The sequence below is a fragment of the Tinamus guttatus genome, unplaced genomic scaffold, assembly GCF_059628265.1.
Source record: "Tinamus guttatus ecotype Peru unplaced genomic scaffold, ASM5962826v1 Tinamus_guttatus_pri_ptg001850l, whole genome shotgun sequence".
Classification (NCBI taxonomy): Eukaryota; Metazoa; Chordata; class Aves; order Tinamiformes; family Tinamidae; genus Tinamus; species Tinamus guttatus.
Window position 1 is genome coordinate 22,779 of NW_028290384.1, and position 19,536 is coordinate 42,314.

General features: G+C 38.0%; 1 protein-coding gene across 1 annotated transcript; it reads right to left on the bottom strand.

The window, feature by feature from the left end:
- Window positions 1–905: 905 nt before the first annotated feature.
- Window positions 906–18,982, bottom strand: LOC148590009 (ras GTPase-activating-like protein IQGAP1; the record flags this gene model as incomplete). The annotated part of the gene is made up of 18 exons (XM_088539572.1): window positions 906–1,213; window positions 3,193–3,301; window positions 4,092–4,214; window positions 5,688–5,854; window positions 6,900–7,112; window positions 7,566–7,653; window positions 8,316–8,451; window positions 10,000–10,102; window positions 10,507–10,639; window positions 11,375–11,607; window positions 13,857–13,941; window positions 14,035–14,175; window positions 14,986–15,210; window positions 16,392–16,555; window positions 16,707–16,862; window positions 17,948–18,156; window positions 18,751–18,820; window positions 18,911–18,982. Coding segments are annotated over 18 exons (2,541 nt in total), but the record flags the coding sequence as incomplete, so codon positions are not given.
- Window positions 18,983–19,536: the final 554 nt, after the last annotated feature.

Below are 19,536 nucleotides of genomic sequence, written 5' to 3' on the forward strand. Positions count from 1 at the left end.
AATTTTAAAGCCACATTTTTTTTTTTAATAAGTCTGTTTGTATTTCTGTTAAGACTTCACAGAACAGCCAGCACTGCCACCAAAAAGGAATTAAAAAAAGAAAAAAAAGATTAGGGTATAGCTGTAAAAGTGAAACTTTTTAACCGCTGACCTACTTAGTGCAGTCATTTTCTTTGACAGTTCTTCAAGTAGAGCCTTGCATTTTTTGCATCAGATGCAGATATATGAACTATTGCTCTAAGTTGGGAGGGGAAAAAAAAAAGGCATTTTATATTTCCCATGCTGTGCAAGCAAGACTGAAAATTAACATTTCAACAGAGTTTTTAAATTTCCCTACCATCCTGCAAATTCTTTGTCCCCTCTGTCTTTAAGCGTTGGTAAATTACATTATACCTTTCATCTATGTAAGGGGCCAACTGAAAATTATTACAATTTCCTTAGGAGAAACAAATTGAGAAAAATGAGCCACTAAAGTTGTTCTACTGGACTATAGTACATATTCACAAATCATTCTGCAACCACTCTTGACTCTTAACAACTCCCCAGTCTCCAATGATTCTATCTCAGCAACTGGCTCCCACCACCACAAGCTCACATACAAACGGGTAACCTAGACCTTGACCATTTTTAGAGAGTATTAGATTCTGAACAAAATCTGTAACATTTCTTTTTCACTTTCAGAAAGAGGCAGACTGATTGCTCTGTAGTGCCAGCTTTCTCTTTATATAAGCAACAAGAATTCAAGCCTTACAAAGCACATGCTTAGACAAATAAAGCACCCAGTTGCCCTATGTATATTCTAACATTAGTTCATCCCCAGTGCCCTATAAAAATGCATTCTAAAAATCACCTTCCCTTAAGGAACCTTCTTAAAGTTCATAAAGATACAAGAAATCAGTAAGAGCTGTCAATTCACTGAGGTTCTTGGTCCTCCTCCATAATACATTTGATATACTCAAGCAAGGCATGGGCATATAATGATACACATAGCTACAAGCCTTTCAAGATAGTGTCCTTGACTGATAGCTGGAAGAGACATGGAAAGATATGCTGATTTTTCTTTTATCCTCCCTTTTACAGACTTGCTGGCAGAGGACAGTTATTTCCCGTAAAATTTCTTATTCAGAAGGAAGATCAGAAGGTTGACGTTTACTTTTGCTCTGTCAAACAACTTCATGACTGCAACACCTTCATACTGCAGCTGCAGAAGGTCCTACCAAAAAGAAGACATTTATCAGTGAGGAATCTTTCAGTTAACAGAGAATATGTCAGACCCTAGAATAGAGTGGGATTTTTCAGGAATATCTCTCGAAGTTTGTGGCTCATATAAACTAGGAAAATAAACGACTTATATGAAAAATAAAGGTGCTCTAAGACAAAAGATCTTCATTTTTAAATCTGTTTATAAAAACATTTAATTGAAAACTGTAGAAGAGTGTACAAATGGAAAAGTTCTACGAAAGCCAAATTTCAAATCTAGACATTTCCAGGCTTTCCATTTCCAAAACTGCCATAAAGTTGTAACTTTTGAAGGGATTCCTCTGTATGCCTGACCATATAATGTAGCCTGAAATGTTTTATTCCACAGCCTGACTTTGTAATACACTGAGCAGCCCAGGCTACAGTGAAGTGGTTTAGGGCACTGCAATCGAGGGCAGAAAAAGAAATAACCTCTCCACATACATGATGGCGATTCAGTCTCCTTGGTAACTATGCAGGCAGCATTCCTAGTTACATGTTGCTCTTGTTAGTAATGCATTGCAGAGAGAGCAAAAAGACCCTCCTCACCTATCTCATCAGAGAGCTCATGTCAACATCATCACTCTTGAATGCTAGATACTAGAGGAGGTATTCAGCTAAACCGCCCAATCTAGGTGATGCTGGAATAATTATAAAACCATTCCTCCTGTATTCCATAAACATGTTGAAAATGGCAATGTGATTTTTTTTTTTTTTTTTTTAACCGATGCCACTGCAAATGATCTGCTTGGCTATTGAGGGTAGTTCCCTCACTCTCAGAACATACGCATTTTCTACAAAGCCTACAAAGGAGTAGTGGTATAGCCATGCGTATGAAGGACTTGGAGTAACCAAATTAACTGAAAATTTCACAAGCAGCTCCAACAGAAATGAACTAGAAGAGACTTCTGAGGCCAGGGAATCATTATAGTTGGCAAAGACCTTTAAGATCATCAAGTCCAACCGTAAAACCTTCAACATCATGCCTGCTAAACCATATCCTTAAGTGCCTCATCTATACGTTTCTTCAACACTGCCAGGCATAGCGACTCCACCACTTCCCTGGGCAGCTTGTTCCAATGCTTCACCACTCCTTCCATCTAGAATTTCTTCCTAACACATAACCTGAAACTACCCTGGTGCAACTTGAGGCCATTTCCTCTTGTCCTATCAGTAGTTATTTTAGAGAAGAGATTGACCCACCTCACTACAAACTCCTTTCAGGTAGCTGTTGGGAGTCATCTGCGAGCTGATGGGCACTGCAGCTCTGCTTCCCAGCAGCCAATCAAGAAACATTTTAAGGAAATGAGATATGGACTCCTGATGTGCAGCACTCCTGCACATTATTTATTTCAAGACCCCTGAGACATTAGTGATTGTAAAATCTAACAACGCCTTGGGACCAAATTTTGGGGGACATCCGAAAGTGGAAGAAGTGGAGAGAGATGCTACACAACAGTAACAGTGTAAGAGGCAGAATGGAGGCTGTTTGGGAAGTTTGGTCTGTGTGCCTTTTCCAGGAGCCTGGAGTAACTAAAAACTGAGGAGACCCAAGAACTGGACAGCTGAAGAAACCAGTTAATCGCATGATGGCAGAAAAAGCATCAATAAGCAAGCAATGGCTGAAACCAACACACCCAACCCCAACTGACCACTGCAGCAGACTCCTGATTTCCCTGCTGTAATGGAAATTGGTGAAGTGCAGGCATGCGTGTAACTAGGAATACAAATCTGTATCAAGAAATAAACAAATTTGCTGAACTCCCACTGCATTACATCTGTTTAGCCTGCAAAAGGGTTGATGAAAGCACATTTTTTTCACACTGCTCTGGGAAAAAAGTGTGTGATATTATAATAACGAGTCTAACAAGCAGAAAATTTAATGGCTAGTCATATACAGCCCACAGAACTTACACACCATACATTTTCAATGTTAATCAGGACTGTCCTTACCTGGTAATGTAGCATAAAGGTTTCCATCTGTACCCCCATGAATTTTGCTTTTACCTCAAAATCTCCTACTTCCTCTGTTGGATTAATTTCAAATATCACGTTTTTAAACCTACGAAATTAGAAAAATGAAAACCACAGTCCATTACTGAGGACACAGTTCCTACTGAAACAAAGAGGAATATACCAGATCAACTCAGAAGATAAATTTCGAAGAATCCCATTCTTAACTCTAGTTCTCTTTAAAGTGAGACCTTAAAGCCCAGCTAGACTCAACAGAATAATGAATGGAAACTTAACACAGTCTACGTCTACTAGAACATATCTTTATGAAAGCAGTAATATCCTATAGTAAGAAAAAGGATACTTTAGCACATGCATATCAACATCCCGCTTTAGTGCATGTGTATCAACACCCCATTTAGAGCACAAAGCACAAAACAGAAGTTATAGCAGCAGGTAGCTTCTAAATATTCTACAGAAGTTATCACAAATTCTCAAGGCTAACAAAATCCTGCCCAACCTCTCTATCAAATATCTACTTCAGTTCATCCAGAAATAACAGAACTCAAAAGAAATCGCTATGTGAGATTTCACAGCCCTCGCTATACAGGCATGCCTGCCTAGAAAAATCGAAGCAATTTCTTCAACTTTGAGAGCTAAGGCTACAAACAATACTGAATTTTAGGAGTTCAACCATAAGGGCAATCTGTCATGATTTCAGACAAATCTCAAGATCAAAAGAGCATAAGACTCCTTCTTGTAGGCCCATAACGGGATTATTTTCCTCAAGTCTGAGCAAGCTACAAGAGAGAGACAAAAAAAATTCAACATACCTGTTTCCCTCTTCCCCCAGGAAGGTTACTTACCTCTTAAGGTTACAGTTTTAAAGAGAAACTCACTGGTTAACTTGCAGATCTTCAATCTCTAATAGTACTCCCTTCTCATGAAGTCGAGCTGCAGTGTATTTTAGAGAAATCTTTTTACTATTCTTGCCTTTCATCTCCCGAGGTTTCTTAGAGACCCTATGAAAAACGAATGATGAGTTAACAGGTAGAGAAATCCAACTTAGGTAATTGGCTAGCATCAGCAGAGTTAATCAACTGACTAGCAGAAATGCATCATCTATCTACATAGCATTTGTAGCTTAGATGTTATTTGCAGTAGAAACCATGTCTTTATATGTTAGAAAATCAGAACAAGAGTACATAAACCACCTAAGGCATCCCATCTTTCATTTCCTATTATTTCCCCAAAACTCTTGAGCAATAGCAAGGGGAAAAAAAAAAAAAAAAAAAAAAAGCCTGGTATTTTTTGGGAAACAGTCCCATTTATCATTGGACAAAGGTTAATCTTCTAATGCTTAATAAGGCATTTTATTAGTATTCTGAAAATGGACCAGTAAGCGCAACTTCTACCCAAACAGAAATTAAATGCAGCTGATTAATGAGATGATGCAAGATTACACACACTGAATATATTTATGCATGACCTATGATCCTGACAGTTTTATACTGTTTATAATCTCTCCCCCTCTTCAATCTGTGTTCCTACTACAGGTCCAAGAGACAAACCATTACAGTTGTCCTCCTCACCCCATTAGACTGCTTCCTCACTGTCCATCCTTAACTGCTGCCATATAGTTCAACTTACTCCATGTCTCTTTGAGAAAACACAAAAATCCATTCCATCTTAGAGTTCAGGTTCTACGTTAAAGTAGATTCCCTTATCATGCCAGTAGCTTTAGGCTTAAATCCCAACATGTTTCCCTGATCGACATCTCTATGCTTTACCCCTTTCAATTCACAAGGGCCAAAAGGCCACCTCTGAAATTCCTTCAAACCAGGAAATTCTTTCTGCACGTTCAGATTAAAAACATTACGCAGAAGAAAATCAGAGGAACCACTGCTTTATATCCAATTGACAAAGACTAGGATTTCTCCTGCTTATGTCAGTTGAGGGAAAATTTGGCCTATACTCCTAATTTTCAGACAAGTCAGTTGCCAGAGATAAGGCAAACAACACTGCCCCCCCATCATTTTTTTTTCCAAAAATAATCTCAGCTTAAAAGACTATAGTCCCCCAGCTGTCAAAAGCAAAAGGAAGTGATGAATTTAGGAGAAAGGTATTGCTTTTTGTCAAGAAAATCCCTGCATCTGAATAGTCTTCCACTTAAATAACCAACTCCTTTCAGGACAAAAGATAAAATAAGTCTTACTTGGTGCTTGCACGTAAACAAAATACAGAACTTAAAAACTAGATTATTTTCATTCTCTGCTTCTAGAGAGAATGACAGGACAGACTGGACATTTAAACATGTCTTTTTGACCCCATTCAGGCTCCTCCAGATGGTATTTTTCTGCCCTCTATGATCACTGGTTTGGTAAAAGGTTTAGACCAGAAACTCTGAGCAGATGCCAGCCATTTGTGATGGCATGCAAATTCATTCTTTAAGGAGAACTTCTAGATCCACAGCTCCAAGTTGCCAAGATACTTACTTGCCCTTGCTTGCCAGGTTATCCAGGCAGGTTTTGATGTAGCTTTTGTAATAATCCACTTGTTCCCCATAAAAGGTAGCTTTGGAGTTCAAAGCACTGTAAGTCTGCTGCAGCTTCACCAGCTCTGCCTTTCTTCTCTGACGATATCTACGCTGATTTCGGATATCCTACAGCACAGAATGGGACATGCAAAGATTTAACAGCCACTGCTGGATGTTCTCTGGCAGTTGCTCAAGCTCCCCACATTGAGACAGACTATTTAAAGTACACTATTTTGATTTGGAATAATCTTGCTTTAGGCCACAAGCTGTAGCAAAATTCCCTAATCATATTTGCCCCAGTTTAGCCCTTCTCTGTGTTGACTTTTTATGGAACTAACCAACCTTCCATAGCAGTTCGTTTGTATGCACTTTCTCAAACTTACATGCTGTCACAGCGGTAGAGACTAGAGTGGGCACTGACAGTACAGAAATCTAAGGATTGCATCAATTTCTCTCTTCTCTGGATAGAAGATTGAAAATATGGTCATACTGGTACACAAGATTTCCTCACCTTTCTCTGTTAGTCAGACATTTTTAATCATAAATTAAATTAATAACCGAACCAAAAAGTGTTGCATGGTCAAGTCAACTTCCTTTTTCATTTCTGATGCTTATTAACTACTTGATGATCAATTCCAATCCAATTTCTAAAGGGTGATCACTTATTTACCTTATGTACATCATCTCTCTCATGCACTACTTTAGTAAATCTGTGATATAGAATATATCATCAACATAGTAGTGAAGAACAGTACGACATCAATTTTGAAAGATTGTTTCTTTATATTTTAGGATTTATGTTATGTGTAAAGTTTTCTTGTAAAGTGTGTCTTCTTGTGTAAAGTTTGTAGAGGCACGATTCAAATTAGTGAAAAGTAGTAAAGAGGAAAAAAAACACATTAGGGCTTCCCCCAAGCTATAGTATTTTTTCCTTCCAAAGTGCCTGATATCCTGGCAACACAACTATTTGAAAAGACATACATTTCTCATTAAGATAAATGACTTTCTAAATAATGAAGAGGTAAAAGCCCAACAGCAAAAAAGTGTATTTCATCTCTCTACAATAAGTAACACAAAACTTTCTTCTGCAAGCTTTACAGAGTAGTTTCATAACACTGCAAATTGTGGAAAGACACAACCATGACCAGTAGAAAACCACTGATGGGAATACCTTTGCAATATCATTGATTAGTTCCTGGAATTTATTTTTTGCATTCACAGTCCCCAGTTCTGTCAACTTCTTCAGGCCTGTCTTGATTTTCTCTTTTTTTTCTTTAAGATTTAAATTGCTGTCTTCCTTTACCGATACAGACTTTTTCATCTTATCAGGAGTTTTAGCATCCCGAATGGCCCGTTTCTGCATAGCTCGTTGATGCTCTGCTTCCTGGGGGGGGGAGAGAGAGAGAGAGAGACAGACCAATACATTACAAGTTCCCAAATGGGTTCTTTAAAGGTGACCGGTAACCAGTCTGACTTCCATGATAACGTAGGATAGAGAATTCTGCTCAGTTCTTCCTTTACTGAAGCCAATGAATCCACTCACGTATGGGAGCCAGCAGTAGCCCACCTGCTGTTTAAAACAGCCTTCTAGATAGACAGACAGATATTTAGCAACTATTAAAGAAGTTAAGCTTATACATATATACAATATATTTCCACTATATTCCCTTCTCATTTTAGTTACACATATTTCCAGCATCAACGTTCCACAGCCCCACTGCAATACATAACCACTAAACTTTGATGCAGATTTCTAAGTATAATGATATATATATGTATATGGATAGACAACAATTTCTTAGGCCAAAAAGAACACAGGGAAACAGTATCTTCATACTTGCTCTGAGGTAGCTGCAGTTTCTAAGATTTCAGTCAGTGTTTCTCCCGGCTGGAAGCGGATTACATCAACAATTAAACGCTTTGTACTGCAAAGAAACCAAGAAGAATAAGGAAAAAAGAGGTAAGAGTGAAAGCCCTTCAGTATTCTTTTTGCTCTGCAACAAGAAAATGTCATTGATTTCTCTAAAGTTGCACTTTGACTGGGTGTCCACCTGACTTATAAGCCAGAGAACATCACTGATAACATTGCGTCAAAAAGCACATGACTTTTTGGGAACTAGTTCCCTACAAGATGTCCTTTTGCAGTACACAGGAATGCTCCCCAATACCCCCTTAAGCACTGGGGACATTACCCTATATATGTCAAAGCACTCCCAGTATTGCTGTCTGGATCACAGAGGCTGCAATTCTAAGGCAAAATGCATTCACGTGGAGGAAAATATGCCTGCTTTGGTCTTACTTGCTCAAAATCAGCAGCTTTATTTTCTGTCACTTTTCCCCTTTAAAGCAATCAAAAAATATTTTAAAGGAAGATAAATTCCACTATGACAGAAAACTAAACAGAATAAATTTAACAGCTACAGAATTTAAAGGACATGGCTAAAAGCTCAGGGTGTTTCGAGTATCAGCCCCACCTTAATTTAAATTAAATTTCAACTCTATTTTCAAATAGAAATTAGCTGTAAAGATACAGTTTCTACTCTCCTCATTCTCCAAGATATGTGCTAGGCAGTTACCCTTCACTCACTTCAGCAGAATTGTCCTTGCATCCTTCTCTGCATTCTCATCACCAGGAACATCAAATTTATTAGTAAGCGTGAGAGAAACCTCAGTCTTTGCTAGCATTTCCTTGTTGGGGTCATTAACATTGCTGCATCCTTCCCCTGTCAAGTGAAAAAAGGTGTTTATATTTGATTGTTCTCTCCACATTTTTGACTGTTGGGGTTTCTAATTTTTCCTAACAGACCACAGAAAAACAACACTGCTTCCCACACTGTTAAAAAGACACTTTATGTATTTTTAAAACATTTATCTTGCATACATCACAAGATTTTTCTTCCCAGAACTGACACTATGTGGGCCAGGAAGAGAAAGGTACTGTGTAAGCTCAAGTCTGCTCAAGTCTGTAGACATTACAAACAGGTATGTCTTGCGTACTGTATCTCAGCCTTCCTCTCCCTCCCTCCCTCCCTCTCTCTCTAATGAGAAGTCTACCTGACCTGCCAAAAATATGTTAAATAAAAATGTGTGCCTCATTGCCCGTGTCTTCATTAGAATTATTATTTAAAGCAAAGAGTAAAACCCTTATTAGAAACCAACTCTGTAATCTTCTATTAAACAAACTAAACTATCTTGTCAAGAAGAATTTTTGTTGCTCTGTGCAATGAGCACCTAATGACACATAGCCTGTCTGACTTTGTCAGAATGCTTGTTAGGATCACACAGAATGAGTGAGATTGGGAAAGGACCTCTGGAGATCATCTAGTCCAATCTCCTGCATGTTTTTTTCCTAAACACTTGCCCCCTTTTCCAGAGGGATAGAAAAAAAGATAAGACTGAAACATTAACCACATCAATACAATACATAAAGGGAAAGTGAAATGTGTGTGTGCTTTCTAGTTAAACTCAATCTAGGTTCTCTCAGATAAGACCTCCTCTGTTCTTCATGAATGCTTTGAAGAAAACATGCCATCAATCATTCCTTTAAAAGGCTCTAACCTTTCTCATCCTTCAATTTACAAGAATAAAAAAACTATTATGAAGCCACCTTAAAACAAGGAAGGAAAAAACAAGGAAGGTAAAATGCTCATGCAAGTATCCAGTGTTTGCGTTATCACGGAGCAGTGAACTGTAGGATCCAGATCTAGTTTTTAGAAAACTGTCACAGATTATCAACAGAATTGTTAGTTCCCTCCTCCCCCAGTAGAGAAAAATAAAACTATCTCCTTGTTGTCCCTACCAAACATACCAAAGTCCTTATAAGAACACACGCTCCTTTCAATGTTCAATAATATATATATATATCACATGACAATTACAGATCTCAAGACTGGAGAACAAATGCCTTTAAGCAAGCCAGGGCACTCCAATATAAGGAAAGAAATAAAACATTTCAAAATTTCTCTTTTGTCTTATAGAAATTCAGGGAAGTGGAGGACAATGTGGAAGAAAGAAGTGAGGTGGTTCTTCCAGGATAACAAATTCTGTTGTGAGAAAGAATAAATGAACAAATTTGTTGCTGTTCTCTTACAGCACCTGCTTTCAAACAACCTCTGATGATTCCTTATTGTTGTTTCCTTACTGTACTTAGAATCATTTAGGGTAATATCACATATTCCTAAGTAAAATAAAAAGGATAATTTATGTCAATAATATGTGACATAATAAATAATAATAAAATAATAAATTTTAAGTAAAATAAAACAGATCACCTATTAAGGACTCAATTGTAGGAACCTCTCCCAGATCATCCAGTAACTCATGAATTGGATCATTGTGCTCTGGAGCAATTGCATCTTGATGGTCTAAGAGCAACTAGATGAACAAAAATAAAATGTTTATTTTTTTTAATCACATATCCTTTTCTAGCCAATGAAATTATCTCACTCAGAGCTGTCTTCTTTTAGAAAAACACCTTATTTTATTAAAATCCAAAGCAGTAATATCAACATTCAAAATTATGCCATTATCATATACTTGCATGCTTTCATGTATCATATACATTAGCATATACTTGCATGCTTTCAAAATAAGTTAGAAAAACCATAAGCAAATTACCCAATTCTGTAAACTGGCAAGCTCTTGCACACTAGTAACAATTAACTCTTGCACACAAATGGCAGTTTTCACCTTTAGATTTGTTAACCCAGGTTTCAACCCAAAAGTAGAATTTTGTTTGCGCTGCTTATAAGGATCAAACATAACCAACACATACTTACAGTGTGTGTATTGATGATTTCACTAATGGAAATATAAATAACTGGTTTAGTGAGAGTCACCAAGTCAGAATATTCATCAATATTGAATTTATCCTGCAACTCTGGGACCTCACAGGCAGCCTGAAAGAAACGTCTTCGAAAAAGAGTAGAAAAGAATCAATACACTTCTATGATTCACATGACATACCAAGCGCATTAACTCCCTGTGACTATCCCAAGCAGCATTACTGTCTTCTCTACTGCACAGCATGCTACTACTTGTCAATTCCAGTGTAACAATTATTGTTATTGAGTATGTTGATGTCAGCTCATTTTCCGCTACCACAGGAGAGGTGTGTGATTCCAGGCACCGTGTTCCTGGGTCCTCCTGCCTTCAACGCAAGGCACTTTCAGCTACCTTTGCTTTTCTTTATTACAAAACACGAAAAGTTTAAGACAATAGCTCTGGAAAGAACCGCTGATCTTACTAAACAAATAGCAAAACACAAATTCACTTTCACTTCTGAGCACCAGTTAGCTTTTACATGGACACAGGGTTCACACAGAGAAAAAAGAAGGGGATATGTCCATATTAATTGTCTATGCCCACAGTATGATGATAAACATTCAGAAAGGTAACCTTAAATTTGACGTGTCATAAATCAAAATATTTGACTTGGCAATCTCATTAATATACTACGCATGGTTTATGAATTGTAGGTATGCATTGTATTTGCCACTGTCACTGATGCTCATGGAACTCTAGGAGTGCAATCTCTTTTTTGACAGAGATGTAGTTCATCACATTTGTAACTTATTTTCACCCCCTTTTTATTTAAAATGCTACAATCTGCCAAACTTCCCAACTCAATTAGCTATGGTCTTCTACCTGAATTTTTGATATGACTGTGAAAGATATTCATTAATGAGACTTAAATGCGCATTGTCTCCCATGAACATCTTATTGGATGCAGCATGCTGTAACATCTTCGCAATGGAACCAAGGTTTCTCCGTTGATCTGTAGTCAGCTGACCTCCAGCTGAAAGATCAATGATGTCAAACGCATCTGGTGCAACAATGGCTGGATTCATGTAGCGATAATAGAGTAAGTTGCCAACAATCTGGGGAAAGTTGAGTAGAGAAATATGTCAATAAACAGAGGTATAGGTCACAGCTAAATTTTATCATAACTATTCTGACGGTGCTTTGATTAAATATTTTTTTGTGCAAGCTGTAGGCCCATTTCAAAATTGAAGTTCTACTGTCTTGCATATGCCCTCTCCCAAAGAATCTACAATGCAAAAAAAGATTAAGATGCAGTACGATGGTAATTCCAGAGAGAGAAAACTAGCACGACTAGTTACAAGAATACAGGGCTGCAGATAATGCCCATGTATAAGGATTTAGAATTCTATTCTATAAAAAAGATGTACAGACAGTAAGTATTAACAAGTTACCAACAGACTACTTATATGATCATGAGAAAATTTACCGTGGGAAGTGAAAACAGAAGTGAGTTAGTTTGACAGACGGCAGAACAATGACTGTACAGAAGAACTTGGGATTGTAGTCCAAATATAAGCCAAGAGCTAATTCTTAGAGAAGGGTGCAAAACAGGCTGCCATCTCCAATAAAGCAAAAATGGTGAAAAAGAAAGCCAAACTAAGAAATCTAGCGGCCGTTTTCCATTCTTTCTCCCAATCTCTTTTTTCCTTTTCAGAATAACACTATGTCAGCAAAATTTTCAGAGGCTGTCTCCCAGTTAAAAGGAAGCTAGTGTAACTGAGAAACACTCTAATTCAGGGTTAATAAATTCAGAAGCACAAAAGATAAATGACATTTGACATTTCAAAATTCAATTTACTTAGTTACATGAGAGCAGCAATAGGCATCAAAGGACCAAAAATAAGGATGCCACAGCATCCATATGCTCACAAATATATTTCAAACCTTTGATACTTTCCAAAGTTATTCCAGCAATAAAAACGAATTAACACAACATGCTGTCATAAAACAATTATTCTCACACTGTGCTCTAGTACTTTCTGATGGTTCATGTAAACGTGTAGATGAATAGGTCACAGAATCTTGCCTTCTCCTGCTTTCCACTTGACTTAAATGTACAAAAGGGATCAAGGGTCTGAACCAACAACTGAAAACAGAGATAAACAACCTAGCCACTGTTGAACAGAAGAGGAAATTATTAAGCACTTATCAGGTCAGCTTTTTGAGAATTACTTCCAGTAAAATATTGTTGTACTCTTTCAGGCTATGGGGCAGGACTACAACAGTCAAAGCCGTTTCACTAAAGGTAACAAGAAAATGTGTTTATGAGAAAAAAAAATCATATTAATAATGGCCAAATTTAGTGACGGGAGAATAGAACAAAAGGTATTACACAGGTAGCTGTTGTTCCTAAAAATCTACACGCAGTCATTGCACACACTGCAGTTTTGACTTTTATGTGGACAGTTACGTTGTTTCCACGAGGACTAATGAAAACCGCACTTTTCCACCTAAATTTACAGATGGAAAAAATTAATTCACCTGCATAGAAAGAATCGATGCCTCAGAATGGGAAAGCACAGAACTAGAAGAGAGAAGAAAACAGCATTCAGATTGATAAATATTTTTTAATGAAGTAGAGGCAGGGAAGTTTAAAGAGATATGTCAAGTATTCTGAGGTAAGAAGTTCGTTTAATTAACAAGCAAAAGATTCATGGACATAAAGGCTTGGAAGATTACAAAAGGCTACTAAAAAAAAAAAAGTGAAAACCAGAAAGCTATACTCATTTGAGCGCACCTACTCTTGAGTATACTTCTAGTTCTCCAAACTTCCTGAAAAAAAAAAAAATACAAAACAGACTAGAACTCATGGGCAGTTAGTTATTGCTGTTTAAATGTCATAGAGCGTTATATGCATGGTAACTAGGAACATCAGAATTTAGGTACAGCATTTTTTTACTTGACATTGTCTCTTTAAGAAAAGATCAGCTAGCTATGATCAATACCAAGCAAAACCAAGGTTTTCTTCCTAGCAGCAAGAGTACCCCAAGTCAAGAAACCTAAAGGAGCAAACTTCCAAAAGATATTAAAAGCAAAGCAGAAGCAAGAGGCTGCCTTCTTTTGAAGGCTTCATTACATCTCGGGTGTTGTGTATGAAACTAACAATCAAATATCCAAATGTGAATTATTTTATAACCTTAAGAGAAGGGTGTATAGCTCTCTATATACTTCTATACCCTCTCTCACCCCCCACCCCTCCACACACAAGTGCACACTCACATGCTTGCACACAGGAGAAGAGCAAGATACACTTGCCACAGCCCAGCAGGCTGAGAGTTATTTGCAAATGTGTTCAGGCCCTCACCTTCAGAAGCTCATCCTCACCAGCATCAGGGAATTTCTCATGCAGGGAGTCTTTTAGCACTTTGGCAATGAAGCGCATTCCGTAACTTTGGAAGAAAGAAAAAGCAAGTAAAACTGCTGCTACAGTACTACTTTACATCAGTAACTTCTTTAAAACAGTACAGTTGTACCAGACTCACGGGATTTTGTCCACTGAACTAACAATAGCAGACAAGAACTTGTCCGTCACCGTCCTCATGTTTCTGACTGAGGCATCCAGGCGTGTCCTCACCTCTTCATGAGTTAGCGCTTGTTCAGGTGTAACATCGTATGGCAGTTTGCTATTTGAAAGAGATCAAACACAAGAAAGTGACTATTTCAGAGAGGGCTAGACAGAAATTCTAATGATGAAAAGGAACAAGGTTACATTCACTTGGTTGTCAAGAGCTAAGCATTGCTTTCGGTCCACCTTTTCGGCCCTAGAGGTGCTGGGGATTTCTTGCTTTTACTTTCGCTGTTTCCCTTGCATTGAACATTGTTAGGAGACCCAGCTAAATCAAAGCTGTACCCTTAGCACAGCATAAAAACATGCACTCTAGGCAAAAAAGTGCTGTCTGTGACATCCGATGTTTCAAGCTCACACACTGAAGCAAAGATTCCAAAATGACTCTCTTGAATAAACAAATAAATAAAAATAATCCATTACACCGAGGTTCTGCAATCTAATTCTCGTCAGCGGCTTACACTAATTTGAAAGATTAGAGGACTAAGAAATTTGATGTTGTGCTTTTGCTCCCACAAAGAAGATTCTGTATGCTAGCACAGTATTGAATATTACACTGGATATAGATGACATGAACAAGAACCGACATGGAACTGATTCCCAAGTACTACTTCTCCCATCATCTCTTCTAGGTTAGACGGCATCTTACCACTAACTTTGAATTCAGCACACTGTAGTGCCGATACAAAGACCATTTTGTCTTCCAACTATAATAAGAACTCCTTCCAAAACCCTCAACCCTGATTTGAGGAGAAAAAGCTGGTATCACATTTGGATGGATGCATGCCGTGAAGCCAAGAATGATTTGGAAGAATTAACAGAGCAGCACAAAGGAGCTGAAAAACGTAGTAGTAAACAGTCATCATACCTGGCCTCACCAGTCTGAGACTCCATCTGGTTAACCCAGGACTTGTATATATCCACAGGATCAGTTTTGATATTGAGTGATTTGTCATCAATGATTTCCTTCACAACTGGTGCCAGGATCTGTCTCAGAGCATTCTGACCACGGGCACCACGGTTGAAACTTACCACCATTTTAATAACAGTAGGATTGCCCGTCACAATCTCATGTATCTGGTCTACTTTTGATCTGAAGAAGAAAGAATTTGAATTAAATATAAAGTACACATAACGGCTTTTACATGCACCCATCAACATAAAGCCAAGTGTCAGAGTGTCACCATCAGGAAACAGAAGCATTTGTACTAAAAATCTTTATACAACAATACGCTGCAACACTGTACAGTAGTATTGGATCATTTTTGAGATAGATGAGAAGTGGAACTTACGCATCTTTCTTGGAAATGGCAACACAGCCTGACAAGTAGTCAGCCTGATGACAATTAATGCTAATTCAACTATACACTTCATTTGACAACAAAAATACAAAAGGAACAGAGGGTGGTTGATGTATGTAGTAGGAACTGTAGGTTTCTTCCCGTGTTCAAAATAAGCAAGCTTATCAGAACAAAAGTCACTCCTAGTATACCACTCCAGTAAATACAGCAGCAGAGAAAGAAGTATCTACGCTTTCCTGAACTACTCTGAACACGAATGTAAAAAATAACAAAACTCTTTAAGTAGTTTGTTTGTTTCAGGGCATAAAACAAACTCTAAATAAATGTCAGAATAGTCTCCCCCAAATTTTTACTATACATTCTTCTTGAGCAACTTGTGCAACTCTGTGTTAAAGGGAACTGCAGTCATAACACCAAACTCTTAAGGCCTGACTGACCAAACAAAATATTCCTGAGGACAGTCAGGTTCCCCAAGACTGACATTCAGTGCGACAACCAAATAATACAAACTCCTTGGTTTCAGCATTCTCATCACTAGCTTTTAGAAAACCAGTTAAAAAACAAAAACACTCTCTGTACCTCTCTCCCTGGCTAGCAAAGGAAGCTCTAGGAGGGGAAAAAAAAAAAAAAAAAAAAAAAAAAAAAAAAAAAAAAGCAATTTACTAGAGATTTTTATAATCAAACATTATTCAGGTTAGACTGAATTTTAGGCTAATTCTTCACTAGGGCAAAGGAAATTGCCTTCTTGGGTAGCAAAATCTTGACTACAGTAGAGAGCCCTCATCCTCACGGATGGACATGCTCAACTCCTTTCTAGACTGCATTAAGAACAGATATAAAATGGGAAGAGCTGAAAAAAGGGACACTTTAAAATTATCTGCATATTAGCATGAGATCATGTGGAAGTCGTCTCGGTTCTAGAAACTCCGAGAACTGATTCATCAACAAGGCTATACTATACGTTACCACATACTTGATCTCCTCCTGCAACGCTGTTTGGAAAAGCCGCAACAACAGGTATTCCTCTCTCTGATTGGATGCATAGTTATATAGCGTGAAGATTACAGAATCCATGAACTTGGTGGATTTGTTCTGAGGCATCTGAAAAATCAGCTTGGCCAAGTAGGTTGGATTAGTCTGCAACAACAAGGAAAATTCACAGCCCATTATTGCTGGGAAGTCAGACGCTGCAAAAATATTGTGCATAAGCAAGGTCCAGGCAAAAAAAAAAAATCCTCTATGAAAACAGGTTATTGAATACTCTAAGAGCAGCAACAGAAGTACATACCTGAAGTAAGTAAAACAAATGCTGATATGCTTCCAGCTTTTCTCTCTTCTCTTTACTCAAAGCTTTCAGACCTCCTCTTTGTTTATTCAGCATCATCATGTCAGAGAGCTGTTCCTTATTCTTCTTGGTAAGTTTTTTGCTATGAGAAACAACGTCCTAGGAAAAAAAGGATAGATTCCACTCTAAATATTTAGCAATGTGTAGTACTGGGAAGAGCTGCATCTCAGAGCCTACTTCTCTTGTACACAGAAAGGCAGGCTGAATGTACTCGCGATGATGTTAAAGTGGAGCATGTTACGTTATAGCATAGCAGTCTTTGTACTTTAGGCTTGACTTCCTCTATTTGTCACGTCCTCCTAGAACGGTTAGTCACTCTTGAGAGCAATTATTATCAGAGCTAAGATGTTTGAAGATGTTTCAAAATGTCTGAAGATGTTTGAAAATGCTCTTTTAAATGGGGCTTAAAGCCTTAAAATCATGCCCTATATTCAGCTACCTCACTACCTCTACATACTCTGTGAGCAATGGTACTTTTCACTGCAGGCACCTGCCCGAAAGGTACAGCCTCTCTCACAAATAAAATTCTTCTGAAATGATCCAGATCCTACGTGGAGATCAGATTCATGCCATCCACAGCCAAATCAAAAGCTGACTAGAATTTCAGCTATATCAGCAAGCTGCCCCTCTGGAGTGAGGAGGTGTTAGTTTGCCTCCCCCCCTTTTTTTTTGTGGAATTAATCACATCAACCAAGTGATAGTCTGGGCCTCCTTTAGTCAACCAGGTCACCAAGAGGCATGAGCATGTCTCCTACCTCAGAAATCATCTCTCTCTCTAACAGCATGTCACTTGGTTAACCACAAAGTAGCAGCAAAGCAGAGCTCTCAAGTCTTCAAACACAGAATCTCTTGCTTTCATTAGGTCAAGATAGTCTGACATGAGTTTTATTAGTTTAAGTTTTTGTTTTGTTTTTAAAGCTTCACATCCTATTTCTCCTCCTCCTAGAGAAGAGCTTTTGGGCTTTTACATTAAATGAGTGGACTGAAATAAAAGCTTACAGAGATAGCGTCAAGCAGATCTCTGGAAAGGTTAAAAATTATTGTATTTGGTAATCTTTGCAAATCTAGGGCAATACTTCCAGCTGTCCCAGAGCAATCGAGCAACAAAGGACAGGAGTTCTCCCTCTTAACTGCAACCCATCTCAGTTGAACTCGTAGCTGCTTTTCTTTCGTGCATTTCCTACCTGCAATGTAATTTTGTTTTTCACTAGCAGCCCAATTTTGATGTCCATCAGATTGAGGTCATTCTCCAGTTGCTGATTGGATCGGATCAAAGTTACAACTTCCTCCCGCAGCTTCATTAGCTCAAGCTCCTCCTGAAAATCTTGGTCACTTTGATCAAGCAAGTGGACAAATTTTCGTACCACGGCCATGGGTGGATTTTCAGCATTAACTAAAAATAGGTGAAAAAACATCAGCAGACAGAATCACAGATTGGTTGATTTTTGCAGATTATCTAGTCAAACTCTCCTGCTTAAGCAGCGTGACCTAAAGCACATTGCCCAGGACCCTGTCTGGATGGCTTTTGATTATCTCCGAGGATGGAGACTTCACACTCTCTCTTGGCAACAGACAACATTTGAAGTTAATGCCTGCCTCATCTGCGCTTAAATATCACATGAGGAAGCAGTCTGGCCAAGATAAAACTACTACCACTAAGTGTGAACAATTTCTGACAACATTTGAAATTTCCTATTTCGGGTAAATTACAAGAGAAATGAACAGCAAAGAATCAAGCAAATATCAACATAGTACAGTTCACACTGCTGAAGCTGATTCAAAAGTTGCAGTTCTATTTCTCAGCAACAAAAGTAGTCTGGAATCAAGTTTCCCTTCAGCCTCGAGAGCACCCTAATCAATGCACTACCTTACCAATTTCATCCCCTTTGTTCTTCAAAACTGCCTTGGTGTTACAGAATACAAGAGCAACATCCCTGGCAGATAGAGTATCAAGGCACATCAGTTTTACACTTTTAGCAATACTTACTGAGAGTTTTGTAGTCTTCTCGTGCTTTGTTTGCTCGGATAAATGCTTGAATTTTTACAACATCATTTATCTAGGATAATAAAAAAAATAAGCAATTGAACTAACCAACACATAATGCAAAAGCCAGGTACTGCATTAATTTAACAGATCAGCCTCTTACATGATCTCTGAAATACTGCAGACGATCTCTGTAACGCCTTCTGGCTTGATACATCCTGGTCATTGACTGAATCTGCAGAAATATGAGCAAATTTCCAGATAGAAACTTTCATTCCAAAAAGATTACAAAATACAGAGAAATACAACTACAACAACTAGCGAAGAATGGGAGGGAGAAAGAATTACAACTAACGCTAAACAAAATATTAAAGCAACAAATATATATTTTTTGCCCCAGGTACACCTGAGTTGTAAGGCTGGCAAATCGCTGCAATTTATAAATTTTACAAAAATTAATTATTATAATTTCAAGAGGGTAGACAGATAGTATAACAAATGAACAGAGCAATTTTGAATAATGGGCTAAGCTGTATATAAGTGAAGTCACACTCAAAGTTAGGAAATGCTTCCTAGAAAATGCTTCCTAAGAAACAGAGGACACATTATTGCCTTTTCCTCTGCTACTGTTTTATTTTACTACTGCCTCTCCCATCTGCTCCTGTTTCTTCCTCCCTCCTTCTCTCTTCTAAAAGAGGAGGAAAAAAAAAAAATAAAAATAAAAAACTAATGTATCTCCTAGTCCTTTTAATGAACAAAAGCTCACGCATTATCTTGACTTCACTAAGG